The sequence below is a fragment of the Nerophis ophidion genome, linkage group LG14 (assembly GCF_033978795.1).
Source record: "Nerophis ophidion isolate RoL-2023_Sa linkage group LG14, RoL_Noph_v1.0, whole genome shotgun sequence".
Lineage (NCBI taxonomy): Eukaryota > Metazoa > Chordata > Actinopteri > Syngnathiformes > Syngnathidae > Nerophis > Nerophis ophidion.
The window spans coordinates 13,013,292-13,030,423 of record NC_084624.1 but is presented as its reverse complement, the minus strand read 5'-3'; the positions used below and the strand labels follow the sequence as shown (position 1 = coordinate 13,030,423).

General features: G+C 41.0%; 1 protein-coding gene across 3 annotated transcripts in view; it reads left to right on the top strand.

Moving 5' to 3' along the window:
- The window catches only part of pkn2a (protein kinase N2a), a 131,847-nt gene that overhangs the window by 80,088 nt on the left and 34,627 nt on the right, over positions 1 to 17,132 (top strand). For all 3 annotated transcript variants that reach the window (XM_061919875.1, XM_061919876.1, XM_061919874.1), the window contains 3 exons: positions 3,463 to 3,617; positions 14,526 to 14,655; positions 14,748 to 14,893. In XM_061919875.1, the coding sequence (XP_061775859.1) occupies positions 3,463 to 3,617; positions 14,526 to 14,655; positions 14,748 to 14,893 (431 nt within the window). The remainder of the gene's footprint in view (positions 1 to 3,462; positions 3,618 to 14,525; positions 14,656 to 14,747; positions 14,894 to 17,132) is intronic.

Below are 17,132 nucleotides of genomic sequence, written 5' to 3'. Positions count from 1 at the left end.
AATTTGATTTATTGAAAGGTTACTATCAAGTGCCTTTGACGCAGAGAGCGCAGGAGATATCTGCATTCATTACCTCTTCCGGTTTGTACTCGTATACTCGAATGAGCTTCGGTTTGCGGAATGCTCCTGCAACCTTCCAACGGCTCATGAATAGGGTCGTTGGGGGGCTGCAGGGGTGCGCGGTTTATTTGGACGACGCCGTTTGTCATTCAGACAGTTGGGACGAACATTTGGCTCGCATTCGAGCGCTTTTCCAGAGGTTGGTGGCAGCAAACCTCACAGTAAATTTAGCGAAATGCGAGTTTGCGCGTGCCACAGTCGTCTATTTGGGTAAAGTAGTCGGCCAGGGGATGGTGCGGCCCGTTAACGCAAAGGTGGCAGCTATTGATAATTTCCCTGTGCCGGCGACGAAGAAAGAACTTATGCGCTTTTTGGGTATGATCGGGTACTACCGCAATTTTTGCTGCAATTTTTCAACTGTTGTATCTCCTCTGACCAATTGGTTGAAGGGTGGCGCCAAATTGATTTGGTCGGAGGAGTGTCAGCAGGCTTTCCAGAATGCAAAGCTTTTGTTAACATCAGCTCCGGTCCTGGCTGCACCCAAACTGGATCTGCCATTCCAGCTGCAGGTGGATGCAAGCCAGGTGGGAGCAGGTGCGGTCCTCCTGCAGGCTGATGATGATGGAGTAGCCAGACCGGTTTGCTATTTTTCCAAAAAATTCAACAAATACCAATTTAATTATTCAGTGATTGAAAAGGAAGCATTAGCATTGATTTGGGCATTGCAACACTTTGAAGTCTATGTGGGAGGGGGTCTCCATCCAATTGTGGTCTACTCAGATCACAACCCTCTCACTTTTCTGCAGTCTTTCAAAGGGTCCACCAACCAGCGCCTGTTGCGCTGGGCACTGTTTCTGCAGCCATTCCACCTGTTGATCCGCCATATTCGCGGGGTGGAAAATGTAATGGCTGATGCGCTCTCTCGGGCTCTGGACCAGGAGGTCTAATCATCTCCACTCACTCCTAACCTGCGGTTTTTCTCTGTTTCCCTTAAAGGTCGCTGTCCGGGTACCAGGATTTGCTGGGTGCAGGGAAGGTCGGAGGGGAAGGAGGGTGTTTGGGATGGTTTGGGTTCTGGTTGGTCTGGGGTGGAGGGGAGGTGCGTCAGTGGGACTAGAATATAGCTACTGGGGCTACTGTAGTTTTTTGTTTTCTATTTTTTGATGGTGCTTCAGAGACCCAGTTAAAACGGGTCTCTGTTTTTAAGGGGGGGGATGTCATGCCCGGCTCTGCCGGTTAGTGTTTGGGGCACTTTGGTCCTCCGACCCGCAGGTGGAGCTGTCATGCCCGGCTCTGCCGGTTAGTGTTTGGGGCACTTTGGTCCTCCGACCCGCAGGTGGAGCTGGTCTGTGAAGACGTGCAACATCTCAGAGGGCTGCTGATTGGGCGGCCTATAAAAGGCCTCCCATCAGCATGCTCGCTCTCTCTCTCGTCCCACAGGCACATTCGTTTGGTGACCGTATGGTCACGGCAACGACGGCCGGGATTAGCACCACACTTGCACCCTTTTGGACAACACTCATTTACTGATACATTCCTTGGTTAATTCACATTACTGATCACTGATACATGTTGTAAAATAAAAGATCTGTTGGCTAAAATGTACAAATCGGTGTGGTCTCCCTTAATGTTACAGCCACTAACAAGCCAGTGGTTGTGACAAATGGTAAAAACTTTATGACACAACGCCTTAAAAAATGTAATGTAATTTTATTTTTTTTGATGAACGATAAAACACTGAATATTGACAAAATATGAATGACACACCCCGTTTCGATTGACATATTTTACAATCAAGTGAAATGCAACAAAAATACAACAGTGAAATATGAACGCAAAGGGTACAAAATAAACCCACCTACAATCTGATATATCTGATTTATCACTAAGCTTTAGAACTTTGTTGCAATTTTCTACTTCCGCATCTGTGGAAACGCTTCCCAACGACCCTGCTTGGTGCCTCCTCTGAGCTGCTGTGACCTCGACTACCATAGTAACTAATTAGATGACCATAGTAACTAATTACAGTTGTGATCAAAATTATTCAACCCCCACACAATTTTGGTCTTTTAGCAAGTTAGACATTTATTCCGTATTTTGTTTATAGTCATATCAAATAAAGATGTGCCAAATAGACAAATGCAACTTAGATTGTAACACTGTATTTTACAAAATACCAAAAAAGGACATTTTTCTTAATATCTCATTGACATTTTTCAACCCCCTAGTTACATGCATCTTTAGTACTTAATAGAACACCCTTTGGCAATAATTACATCCTTCAAACGTGATACATAACCGGACACAAGCTTCTTGCAACCATCTACAGGTATTTTAGCCCATTCCTCTTGGGCAAAGGCCTCCAGTTCATTCATCTTCTTGGGCTTGCGTGGTGCAACTGCCTTCTTCAAGTCCCACCACAGCTTTTCTATAGGATTTAGGTCTGGCGACTGTGAAGGCCACTCCAGAGTCTTCTTGACTTCTTTGACCACTCCCTGGACTTCACCATGTTGCAAATACACCATTGACCATCTACAAGAAGCTGAGCGTCACAGTCTTTTTCAATCAGTTTAATTGTTGTTCGTTATGGTTCTAATCACATCTACAGGTGTTTTCAACACCTGATTGAAAAGACCTTATTTAAATTCTGTTCTTAAGAGTTATGATCTTCAAGGGGTTGAATAATGTTGTCAATGAGATATTAATAGAAATGACACTGTTTGGTATGTTACAAAATATAATGTTGTAACTCAAGTTGCATTTGTCTATTTAATGCATCTTTACGGAATAAATGTCCAACTTGCTAAAACACCAAAATTGTGTGGGGGTTGAATAATTTGGATCATAACTGTAGATGACCATAGTAACTGGTTTGTCATCCAAAAGTGCAAATTCCAACCATTGAAATATCTTTGTGTAGTTCAAGCCTTACGGTCATTAGAAACCATGAGTGCACATCATAATGGCAGCTACATGTTCCATCTTGAAGATCTAAAAAAATAAAAATATTTGGGAATATCCGGCGGGCCAGATTGAAAACCTTAACGGGGCCGCATGTGGCTCCCGGGCATCAATTTGCCCAGGTCTGTTCTAGTCCTTTTTTACAAATATTAATGTTGTTGCAACATTGTTGTACTTGTGCCGGTAATAAATGAAGTCTTATGTTAACAAATGTTTCTCCGCAGATTTGTTTTAAAGGTGCTACCTGACAGGTTTTTGTAAGCCAAGTCATAAATGATCGTGCCGAGCTGCAGGGTTGTTTAGCTAACCTTTAAACGGCCGACAGCCAAAAATACTTGCAGTCTATTTGTGACCAAGTCCAGCCATGGTCATATCCTGCAGCAGTGGTTGTTTGCAAAGTGCAGTAACGTGCTGACCCGTCCTCTCTGCGTTGTTCCCCAGAATGCCCTCTGACCCCAGACACCCCCAACAGTGAGACGCGACTATGGACAAGCAACAGCCGTCTGGCAGCCCTGAAAAGGCAGAACGACATCGAGCTGAAGGTTAAACAAGGGGCTGAAAACATGATACAGATGTACTCGAATGGTCCATCCAAGGTAAGGTTTGGGTTGCCTGCAAAGCCTCATAGATGCATGCTATCCAAAAACGTTTTATACATCAAAGAGACTCCAGTAGAAATGGAAGACAACTTCCCCTCAGACTCCTTCTAAATATGTGGATTAGCACTAGTTTGTTTCTTGTCAACTGTGGTACTTCTAGCAAGAATATGAGAGCTCATGGTTGACTTATCATTGCATTGTAGTCTTATAAATGTCGTTTCATCATGTCATTATTGGTTGACTATTTGTTTTTTCCTCTGTTTGCACACAAGGACATGGCAATTTATCCCGCAATTAAGTACACATGCCAGGAGATTACCGTATTTTTCGGAGTATAAGTCGCACCTGCCGAAAATGCATATTAAAGAAGGAAAAAAACATGTATGTCGCACTGGAGTATACTGTAAGTCGCATTTTGGGGGGAAATTTATTTGATAAAACCCAACACCTAGAATAGACATTTGAAAGGCAATTTAAAATAAATAAAGAATAGTGAACAACAGGCTGAATAAGTGTACGTTATATGACGCATAAATAATCAACTGAGAAGGTGCCTGGTATGTTAACGTAACATATTATGGTAAGAGTCATTCAAAAAACTATAACATATAGAACATGCTATACGTTTACCAAACAATCTGTCACTCCTAATCGCTAAATCCCATGAAATTTTATATGGCTAGTCTCTTACGTGAATGAGCTAAATATTTTACGGTAATGTGTTAATAATTTCACACATAAGCCGCTCCTGAGTATAAACTAATTTATAATCCGGAAAATACGGTATGTATTTCTGGGGTTTGTCTGTTTTTTTGTTGGTTAGCAACTTAGCTCGGATTTTAATTTAACTTTCAGAAGTTGTCAGGGATAGAATAAGGATAAAGTAATTCCGAATTCAGGATTATTTTTAAAATATTTTTTTACTATTTTGGAGAACGGGCCTGGCGGAGGTCTGCGCTCTCCCGGTGTTTTTCTAGTTAATATCCAGGGTTTCCCTTTTAATGTAATTGAACGTGGCCCACTGCCGCAGAATTTTCATTGCCGCATCACCTTGAAAATAAGGGTTTGTTTGTTTTACTGGAAAACAAATTAAAGGAATATAATGTATTGCAAGGCCTAGAAGAAGTCACACAAAGTCTGACGCTATTTTTAACTTTTATTAGCAATCTTATGATAACAAACGGCACAACTCCGACCAGTTTTTCCTCTTGTGCACACACTTCCATCTCCGTGCTTCCCCAGGCACACAACACTTCCTCATTCTCCGCCAATCACCTTTCAAACAAGGACGGTGTGTTTGCAAACATGGGGGAAAAACTGATATCAAATCCAAACCACACGAACATAAAACATTACAGTTATACGTTACAGTGTGAATGTGTATATTTACAAAACCCAAAGCCAGTGAAGTTGGCACGTTGTGTGAATCATAAATAAAAACAAAATACAATGATTTGTAAGTCCCTTTCAACTTATATTTAATTGAATAGACTGCAAAGACAAGATGTCAATGTTCGAACTAAGATCGTTTTTTGTTTTTTTTATGAAAATAATCATTAACTTAATTTAATTGCAGCAACAAATTGCAAAAAAGTTGGCACAAGGGCATTTTTACTACTGTGTTACATGGCCTTTCCTTTTAACAACACTCAGTAAACGTTTGGGAACTGGTGAGACCAATTTTTGAAGCTTTTTAGCTGGAGTTCTTTCCCATTCTTGCTTGATGTACTGCTTAAGTTGTTCAGCAGTCCGGAGTCTCAGTTGTCATATTTTACTCTTCATAATGCGGCACACATTTTTAATGGGAGACAGGTCTGTACTACAGGCAGGCCAGTCTAGTACCCGCACTCTTTTACTACGAAGCCACGCTGTTGTAACACATGCAGAATGTGGCTTGGCATTATCTGTGTTGACCCTGTGATGAGGTGGCGACTTGTCCGAATGCAGCTGAGATAGGCTCCCGCGACCCCGAACGGGACAAGCGGTAGAAAATGAATGGATGGAAGAATTCCATGTGTGATATTTTGCACAAGGGCGTTATGCATTACAGTTATTGGTTTTGCACATTCAAACTGAACATCGCCTACATTTTTATAAACATAAATAAGCCAATGTACAGAAACAAAGGCCAGTGAAAGAACAAAAGTCTTGTATTGCGGAGGATTTTATGACCTTAGCAGAATATAGCTTGCCGGTGATTTCCATGCTAAATGTGAGTTTTTGAATGACACGATACCATGATCTCCGGGGATTCCCAGAGTAAAGACAAAGCACCACTTCCACTCTGCAGATGGCATGAAGTGAACATAGTGACTTTGCTTTCACCTCCTGGTTGCGGCAGGAGGCAAACGTAAGAGAATGTGCTGATACACGGTGTGTCACGTGCACTGCTGTTTGTTCAAACATTTCACAGGCGTTCCTCCTCTCCTGTGCAAAGTATGATGCGCTATAATTTGGCTGGCGTGTGCGTGGTTAAAGCACCAGGGACAGGGCATGCCACCTGCTCCTAACAAGGGCAATAATTACAGCAGTACACCAATGTTGCTTCAGGCAACTGTGAGGAGAAAGGTTGGAAAGACCTCTGGAGCAAAACACATATAGGGCCTGATTTACTAATATCAAAATACCACACGTTAAACAGCGTGTGCAAAGTATAACAGCGTGTTGCGTGTGATCTACAATGGATAACTGCTGGCGTTTTGCTGTTTTTAAACATGCAGTAGACATGTACCACTTTTTCTGAGTTATTTTGGAAACAGTCCTGCAGTGCACATTTCTTAGCGCGCTGAAGGTGCGCTCATGGACATTGAAAGGTCCTGATGCAAGTAAATGAAGCAACGAACATCATTAAAACAAAATACATCAGACACCAAAATGCAGCAATTGGATTTGTTTTAATCAACCCCTTAAGTCATGGGTGTAAAACTCTGGCCCGCCATTTAATTTCATTTGGCCCTTGAGGCAATATCAAATTAACATTAGAGCTGGCCCGCCGGTAACACCACATTCACCGCTAATACTCATACTTGCCGACCCTCCCAATTTTCCCAGGAGACTCCCGAAGTTTAGTGCCCTTCCCGAAAATCTCCCTGAGCAACCATTCTCCCGATTTCCACCCGGACAACAATATTGGGAGCGTGCCTTAAAGGCACCGCCTTTAGCGTCCTCTACAACATGTCGTCACGTCCTCTTTTCCTCCATATAAACAGCGTGCTGACCAAGTCACATAATATATGCGGCTTTCACAAACACATACCTGGTCAACAGCCATACGGGTCACACTGAGGGTGGACGTATAAAAAAACTTTACCATTGTTACAAATATGCGCCACACTGTGAACCCACACCAAACAAGAATGACAAAACACATTTCGAGAGAACACCCGCACCGTAACACTACATAAACACAACAGAACAAATACTCATACATGCCGACCCTCCCGATTTTCCCAGGAGACTCCCGAAGTTTAGTGCCCTTCCCGAAAATCTCCCTGAGCAACCATTCTCCCGATTTCCACCCGGGCAACAATATTGGGAGCGTGCCTTAAAGGCACCGCCTTTAGCGTCCCCTACAACATGTCGTCACGTCCTCTTTTCCTCCATATAAACAGCGTGCTGGCCGAGTCACATAATTTATGCGGCTTTCACAAACACATACTTGGTCAACAGCCATACAGGTCACACTGAGGGTGGCCGTATAAAAAAACTTTGACATTGTTACAAATATGCGCCACACTGTGAACCCACACCAAACAAGAATGACAAAACACATTTCGAGAGAACACCCGCACCGTAACACAACAGAACAAATACTCATACTTGCCGACCCTCCCGATTTTCCCAGGAGACTCTCGAAGTTTAGTGCCCTTCCCGAAAATCTCCCTGAGCAACCATTCTCCCGATTTCCACCCGGGCAACAATGTTGGGAGCGTGCCTTAAAGGCACCGCCTTTTAGCGTCCTCTACAACATGTCGTCACGTCCTCTTTTCCTCCATATAAACAGCGTGCTGGCCAAGTCACATAATATATCCGGCTTTCACAAACACATACTTGGTCAACAGCCATACGGGTCACACTGAGGGTGGCCGTATAAAAAAACTTTAACATTGTTACAAATATGCGCCACACTGTGAACCCACACCCAAACAAGAATGACAAAACACATTTCGAGAGAACACCCGCACCGTAACACTACATAAACACAACAGAACAAATACTCATACTTGGCAACCCTCCCGATTTTCCCAGGAGACTCCCGAAGTTTAGTGCCCTTCCCGAAAATCTCCCTGAGCAACCATTCTCCCGATTTCCACCCGGACAACAATATTGGGAGCGTGCCTTAAAGGCACCGCCTTTAGCGTCCTCCACAACATGTCGTCACGTCCTCTTTTCCTCCATATAAACAGCGTGCTGGCCAAGTCACATAATATATGCGGCTTTCACAAACACAGACTTGGTCAACAGCCATACAGGTCACACTGAGGGTGCCCGTATAAAAAAACTTTGACATTGTTACAAATATGCGCCACACTGTGAACCCACACCAAACAAGAATGACAAAACACATTTCGGGAGAACACCCGCACCGTAACACTACATAAACACAAAAGAACAAATACCTAGAATCCCTTGATGCACTAACTCTTACACCCCCCGCTACTACCAAACTTCGCCCACCTCATTTTTATTTTATTTTTTAATTTACCAGCCTGTGGAAAAAGTTAATGTTGATATTTACCTCAGAAGGCTGCAAATAGAAAAGAGGCATTACTTTTTTTAATAAAATTTTATTTACTATACCACTGATGTTTTTTGAAAGTTGATTTTGGACTATTACGTTATATAAGCTCTGCCTGTTCCATGGGAGGAAGCCCAAATACCCGGAGGGACCCCACGCAGTCCTGGGGAGAACATGCAAACTTCACACAGAAAGATCCCGAGCCCGGGATTGAACCCAGGATTACTCAGGACCTTCCTATTGTGAGGCAGATGCACTAAACCCTGTTCCACCGTGCTGCCCTATTTAGGCCTTGCTTGTTCAATATCCATTGCAAAACTTGTTTGGGTCCCTATTAAAAGGTTAATTTGTTCAACCTAGGCCCGCGGCTTTGTTCAGTTTTAAATTTTGGTCCACTCTGTATTTGAGTTTAACACCCCTGCCTTAAGTCATCCGGCAGCTATAAATTTAGAAAATTATATTGCTGTATGTCTAGACAATGTGTCTAATATTTTTATGTATTACAGTCCATATACTGTATGTGGACAGGTAGGGCTCGGCGATACATCGATATACTCGATATATCGCGGGTTTGTCTCTGTGCGATATATAAAATGACTATATTGTGATATTCGAGTATACCTTCTCACACAGTTGCTTTTAGCTGCGGGCATTACACTGCATGCGTTTCCCACTCTTTCTTGTCCCTCCCTCTCACAGAGAATTAAAACAAGCGCACCTTCTTATATACGTCATGTGTGCAACGTCACACAATCCCGCGGAGCAGAGAGGTAGCGACATGGTAACATTGCCTGTGGTGCTAAAGGTGCTAATACGAGAGAGAGAAGGTGCGAATCTGGTAGCAAATGAAGGAAGAATTAATTCCAAAGAAAAACAGCACGGGGTCCATCGTCTGGCGTCGGTTTGGCTTCAAGCGGGAAGATGTTGAACAATTATGCGGCAAAAGCGTCTCTGCAAAAAGTAGCACCACTGCTAATGTGGTGAAGGAAATACAGTATTTCATTTCCTATTATGCAGCTCATTTTTATTTGACACTTATTAAAATATCTTGTGTGACATCATGCACAAAAGTGCACTATTCGCTTGTTTTAAAACAGGGGTAGGGAACCTATGGCTCTAGAGCCAGATGTGGCTCTTTTGATGACTGCATCTGGCTCTCAGATAAATCTTAGCTGACATTGCTTAACGCGATAATTATGAATAATTTCGCTGGTAATCACAGTGCTAAAAATAACGTGCAAAATATAAAACATTCTCATGCATTTATATCCATCCATCTGTTTTCTACCGCACCTGTTAAAGAAGTCGCATTAATGGTAAGAAGTATTTTATGTCGCTTGCTGCGGGGTCGTTCTCCCAGGAAGGCAGACGGACTACTCGGGACATGGCATTTAGGTAAAAACATGATTTAATTTGAACTAACAAAAATCGCTCACAGCGGAGGCACAACTTGGGCTAAAGAACAAAGCTAATGCATAAACAGACTAAGAACATAAATCAAACAAAACTTACTTGGCATGGCATGAAGCACAAGGCATGAAACAAGTCAGCACAGGGCGACTGACTGGCAAAGACGAGCTTAAATACTGCCTCTGATTAGTGCTCGGGAAGCAGGTGAGCAGGCATTTTGTCCACCAGAGACAGGTGGACAAAATGAGTAACCAAGGAAACCGGACAAGGGAGTGGAAAAAAACAGGAACTTAAAGAGTCCAAAGGACGAACAGCACATGGCCAAACAAAAACATGATCAACAGACATGACATTTTATTTATTATTGGTTAGCTTCAAAATAACAATGTTATTAAAAAGAAAAAGAGACTTATTATACTCTAAAAATGTTGGTCTTACTTAAAAATGCACGCATTTAGTTGTATTCAGTGTAAAAAAATATGGTATGGCTCTCACGGAAATACATGTTGAAGTATATGGCTTTCATGGCTCTCTCAGTCAAGAAGGTTCCCGACCCCTGTTTTAAAATGTCTGGCAATCTTGCATTTTCTGTTTTGGAAATGACATGAATGTTTGTGACACTGTTTAATAAATACAGTTTAGCTAAATTGACTTAGTTGTTTCCCTCTCTGCATGAAACTTTAAAATGAGCATATATTAATGGAGTATGAACAAGAATGTTTTAATGTAGACACATAGAATCATCATACTGGTGTGATTATATGCGTCAAGTGTTCATTCAAGGCTAAGGCAAAATATCGAGATATAAATCGTGTATCGTGACATGCCCTAAAAATATCGAGAAATTAATTAAAGGCCATATTTTTCTCATCCCTATTTACAGGCATATGTAGTACGGAGCTGCAGCGCGATTGCCTCTTTTTCAACTCAACTGCCGGTTTTTGTAGACGTGCTAAATATAAATGCCAAAATACCGGCCGCAGAACAGTTTCAGTTTTGATAAATCACACTGCGTGTCCTAAAGAAATACATTTGCATTTTCTCCTCCCAGTCTTATGGGCGTTCTAATAATCAGCTTACATTCTGCATATCCATGAAGACAAACCCACTAAATGGATTGCGGTTTTCATTTTGGTCACTAAAGACACAGAATCCTCTGGCACAAGTTTCGTAGTTTAGCTTTGCATGTGTTATCAAGTTTGCACAATTTTTAAAACATGCAAACCTTTAATAGGTCAGGCACAAATGGAACTCTGCAAGTGTGTAAACAGTATCGGTACTATTGACCTCATTGGTAGCTCCAATGTGAAGCGGTCATGCCAAAGGTGTCGTTGGAAGTTGTTGGCTAACATTCATGATTAAATATGGAGATATGAAGGTCGACCTGTGAGGTCGTAATGTGTTGTAATCAAGTTGGAAATAGCGCTGTCATGATGTCAGAAAGGAAGTTCCTTTTGGAGAGAAGCCTTTTCCTGTACTGATAAGTTCAGAACATTCTAACTGGAGTGTCTGTTTGCACGTGCAGTAGGGAAAAAGTCAGTTAACTGCATAATTATAGAACGTTTGGGTTCGAATGAGGTACAAATGAGGTCTTCTGAGCCCGTATGAACCTATACCATCTAGAGTTGTCCAGATACCAATATTTTGGCACCGGTACCAAAATGTATTTCGATACCTTTTGGTAATTTTCTAAATAAAGGGGACCACAAGAAAATGGAATTATTGGCTTTATTTTAACAAAAAATCTTACGATATATTAAACGTATGTTTCTTATTGCAATCGAAGAAAAAATTTGTACTCAAATAAAATTGTGAAGATACTTGTTTTTTAGTAGTAAGTAAGCAAACAAAGGCTCTTAATTAGTCTGCTGACATATGCAGTAACGTATTGTCATTTCTCATTCTATTATTTTGTCAAAATTATGAGGGACAAGCAGTAAAAATGTATTGTCACTCCACTTGTTCATTTACTGTTAAAATCTGTCTACACTTCTGTTAAAATGTAATAATCAATTATTATTCTGTTGTTTGGATAATTGACATTAGTTTTGGATGATACTACAAATTTAGCTATCGATCCGATACCAAGTAGTTACAGGATCATACATTGGTCCGGGGACGTATTTCCTGAGTTTATAAATGTGATACGAATTTTTAAAAAAGGAAAAAAGATTTTGTGACGATAAAAGATATCGATGTAATCATAGTAGTATCGACTAGATACACTATTGTACAAGGTATCATTACAGTTGATGCCAGGTGTAGATCCACCCATCGCATTCGTTTACGTTCAGGCGTGCTGGCTTTTGTCAGCGATGACACCTGTGAGTGGATGTATCCTCCTAAGCATGTTTAGCTATTCCTCCCGTCCAAAGGCAAAACCCAGTAACTCAATTTTGGTCAAAACTGAGCTGATAATAATTTTGGAGTTCCTAAGGGATATGCTTTACATTAGTGTATGCGATATCGTAATTTGTTCCGTAAGTAAGCTGTTACGCGCATGGCAGGACCTAGCAACTACCACATAACCGCGTGGATACAACAGAAAAACCTAGTATCTCAAGGGACCAATCGGAGCTTCTTTGTCAGTCGCCTTATTGTCTTTAATGAGACATTTGCACGAATGGGGGCCGACGGTCAACCTGATTATGTGATATTATGGCACGAGGGGATATTTGGAAGATTGGCCCAGGACGTTGCAAGCACCTTCATTAAATGTATTGTTCTGGATTCTTCCCCTTGCATACTCTTTTGGGCAGATAACTGTGGAGGTCAAAATAAAAACTGGACGCTGTACACGGCTCTTTGCCCAATGTGCAAACACAGAATGGGGCTCACCCCAGATTGTAATAAAATATCTGGAGAAAGGGCACACGTTGATGGGAGCAGATTCAATCCATGGCTCAATGGGCAAGAAAATGAAAGCTCAAGAAAACATCTATACGTTTGATGACTTTGTAGATCTTTGTGAGACAGCATCAAGATAGATTGCTTTTCCGTTGTTTTCTCAAAATCAGCTAGAATTGAGTTACTAGGTTTTGCCTTTGGACAGGAGATTCCTCGTCCTCCAGGGATGATACTTGAAGAAACATACTATATTTGTCTCCATGGAGGCGAGGAATAGTGATTTAGAAGTAGCTCAAACACTGCAGATTGCGGATGGACGTTCGCTGCTCGCTAACTAGCCATGTCTTAAAGGGGAACATTATTACAATTTCAAAAGGGTTAAAAACAATAAAAATCAGTTCCCAGTGGCTTGTTTTATTTTTCAAAGTTTTTTTTCAAAATTTTACACCTCCCGGAATATCCCTAAAAAAAGCTTTAAAGTTCTTGATTTTCGCTATTTGCGATGCGACTGTCCATTCCCTGTGACGTCATACAGGGCTGCCAATACAAACAAAATGGCGGTTACCACAGCAAGATATAGCGACATTGGCTCGGATTCAGACTCAGATTTCAGCGGTTTAAGCAATTCTACAGATTACGCATGTATTGAAACAGATGGTCGGAGTATGGAGGCAGATAGCGAAAACAAAATTGAAGAAGAAACTGAAGCTATTGAGCGAATAGCTATTGACGCTATTCGACCATAGCGTGGGTGTACCTAATGAAGTGGCCCATAGCATGGCTGCCTTATTAGCATCGCCGGTAAAATGTGCAGACCAAACGATCAAGACTTTCGCATCTTGTGACACTGGAGCAACTTAAATATGTCGATTGATAAGTGTTTGTTTCGCATTAAATGTGGGTATCTAGTTTCAAATGTACAAACAGCTAGCGTAAATAGCATGTTAGCATCGATTAGCGTAGCATGTTAGCATCAATTAGCTGGCAGTCATGCCGTGACCAAATATGTCTGATTAGCACATAAGTCAACAACATCAACAAAACTCACCTTTGTGATTTAGTTGACTTAAGCGTTGCAAATGCATCTGCAGGTTATCCATACATCTCTGTGCCATGTCTGTCTTAGCATCGCCGGTAAAATTTGGAGACACTCTGGCACATTCAATGGGGGTCTGGCGGCAGATTTCTTGCCAGTGGTGCAACTTGAATCCCTCCCTGTTAGTGTTGTTACACCCTCCGACAACACACCGACGAGGCATGATGTCTCCAATGTTCCAAAAAATAGTCGGAAAAAACGGAAAATAACAGAGCTGAGTCCCGGTGTTTGTAATGTGTTGAAAATGAAAATGGCGGGTGTATTACCTCGGTGACGTCACATTCTGACGTCATCGCTACGAGACCGATAAACAGAAAGGCGTTTAATTCGCCAAAATTCACCCATTTAGAGCTCGGAAATCGGTTAAAAAATACATGGTCTTTTTTTTGCAACATCAATGTATATATTGACGCTTGCATAGTTTTGGTGATAATGTTCCCCTTTAAAACACCTCTTCTATGGGGCTTTTCAGTGTTTAGCTTCACCTTTATCGTCAGTTTTTAAGCCAAAATGCGTCCGTTCTCCCTTTTCTGTCCACACACTGTGTCTGTTTGTAAGTATTACGTCATTGTGCGCTGCCAAACATGCTCCTCTGCCCGTAAAACCAGCAATGTCACGACCGGATGACGCACCGTCATGCCTGGGAACCGGTACTTTTCAAAAAGATTATAGTACCGTTTTTGATTCATTAGTACCGCGATACTATAATAGTACAGGTATACCGTACAACCCTAATACTATCTCAAAGAGTTTGTCCTCGCTGTAGTGATTTGGTCCCTCTGCCCAACCTAACTGGATTCATTTCCGCTCATAGGATCGTAAGTTGCTGGCGACAGCGCAGCAGATGCTCCAGGATAGCAAGATGAAGATCGAGTTCATCAGGATGCAGATCCTCAAAGCAAGCCAGGCCAATGAGCTGAGCTTCGAGAGCAACGACGTGATGGGTGAGAATGCTCTTTAGGTGAAACCATGAGGGTTGGACACAGAAATCAGCATTGAGCATGTAAGGTATTTAGGTTCTTTCATTGTCTTCCAGACAAGGCCATCATCAGTCCTCTGGACCTTCGGGTGGAAGAACTGTGTCACCATGCCAGAATAGAGTCTGCTGTAGCAGAGGGAGCCAAGAACGTCATGAAACTCCTGGGCACAGGAAAAGTCACAGAAAAAAGAGCACATTTAGAGGTAGGGCTGGGCGATATATCGATACACTCGATATATCGCAGGTTTGTCTCTGTGCGATATAGAAAATGACTATATCGTGATATTCGAGTATACGTTCTCACGCAGTTGCTTTAAACTGTGGGCATTACACTACAGGTTCTTATTCACTCGTTCTTGTCTCTCCTTTTCACAAAAAAGAGATACTGTCATGTCATACATCACATACGTATACGCCCTCGCGGAGCAGAGAGGTAGTAGCATGGGTAACGTTAGCTGTGATACTAGCGGAGCCGTGCCAGTGGTAATACGAGGGAAAGAAGCTGCTAATCTGGTAACAAATGAAGGAAGAATTCATTCCCAAGAAAAACAGCAGGGGCTCTATCGTCTGACGGTGGTTTGGCTTGAAGTGTGAATATGTCGAACAGACAAGCGTAATTTGTCAAGTGTGGTGCTAAAGCGTTGCTGCAATAACTAGCATTACTGCTAATATGTAGCATCATTTAAAAAGTCACCTGCTAGAGAGTGAAGAGTGATTACTCCGCATGTCAACATCTTCATTCGGTGCCACACGCCCACAAAATCATGCACAAAAGTGCATGGTATTTATTTTAAACTATTGTAGTGGCGTTCTGTGCAAAAAGTACATTTTAATTTAGTGTTCTTTTGATATGTCATCTTAGTGACATCATGCACAAAAGTGCACTCATAGCTTGTATTAAAATGTCTCTGACAATCTTGCACTTTCTGTTTTGAAATGACATGAATGTTCGTGCCACTGCTTAATAACTGTTTAATAAATACAGTTTTGGTCAGTTGACTTAGTTGTGAATTCCCTCTCTGCATGAAAGTTTAAAATGAGCATATATTAATGCAGTATGAAGATTTTTTTTTTTATGTAGACACATAGAATCATCATACTGCTGTGATTATATGTATCAAGAGTTCATTCAAGGCTAAGGCAAAATATGGAGATATATATCGTGTATCGCGATATGGTTAGAGGTGGGTAGAGTAGCCAGAAATTGTACTCTAGTGAGAGTACTGTTACTTTAGAGATTTATTACTCAAGTAAAAGTAAGGAGTAGTCACCCAAATATTTATTTGAGTAAAAGTAAAAAGTATGTTGTTACTCAAGTACTGAGTAACTGATGAGTAACCTGTTCGTTTAATGATGACGGCAACAAGTAATGCACAAAAACATAAAAATAGCAATGAACAAATTCAGACCCAGGAATATCTCTTGAGCAACTAAAACAATAATATATATTTGGTTTTACACTGTATTGAAAAAAAAAAATGAAAAAGAATTTTACCTTTGCAACCTCATTGTCCTATTGGCTAGGTTTTATATTCATAAATGTAAGTTTTTCAATAACCGACTTGTTTTTTTGTGCCTTTAAAAAAGATTTAGAACTCTACATTAAAACACTCAACCTCTAACAACCAAAAAAGTGGTGAAAACGATGATGCTGTGTTCCAAATTTAAGTTATTTACTGAGATTGAGAGAGTCTATGGCTTTGCTCCTTGTTTATTTTATATATTTTTTTCTTTTTTGCATTCTATTTTAGTTACTTTAAATTTACAACCCCCTGGCGCTGTTTTATACGTTTTTTTATACTGTTTTGAACTGTTTTTGTACTTACTTTGATTATTATTTTCAACTGTTTGTAAATGTTGACATTAATAAGTAAAGGTTTATTTTAAAAAAACTATTTAAAAAAATGTGCAGTTAATTATGTGACCGCCTGGCTCTGTTTGATTGGTGAAGCGGAGTCAAACGTCGCCAGTGACTGCATTTGATTGGTGAATATGTGATAGATCCTACTTTGAAAGTCTGTCTGACAGACCAAAACAGAGCGTGCATTAACAGATTGCTAAAAATCAGTAGCGAGTAGCGAGCTGAATGTAGATAAATGGAGCGGAGTAAAAGTAGCATTTCTTCTCTATAAATATACTCAAGTAAAAGTATGTTGCATGAAAACTACTCCTAGAAGTACAATTTATCCCAAAAGTTACTCAAGTAGATGTGACGGAGTAAATGTAAGTAACTCCTGCCTACCCACCTCTGGATTTGGCCTAAAAATATCGAGATATTAAAAAAAGGCCATATCGCCCAGCCCTATTTTGAGGTATATCCTTCAATAAATCCATATTAGTCATAAACCATGATTCTGCTCTAATAATCATTGAACAGTCTTGATTTCTGAACATTAACCGTTACACTGCAAATTATTCGCCTTTTGCCAAGATTCATAATTT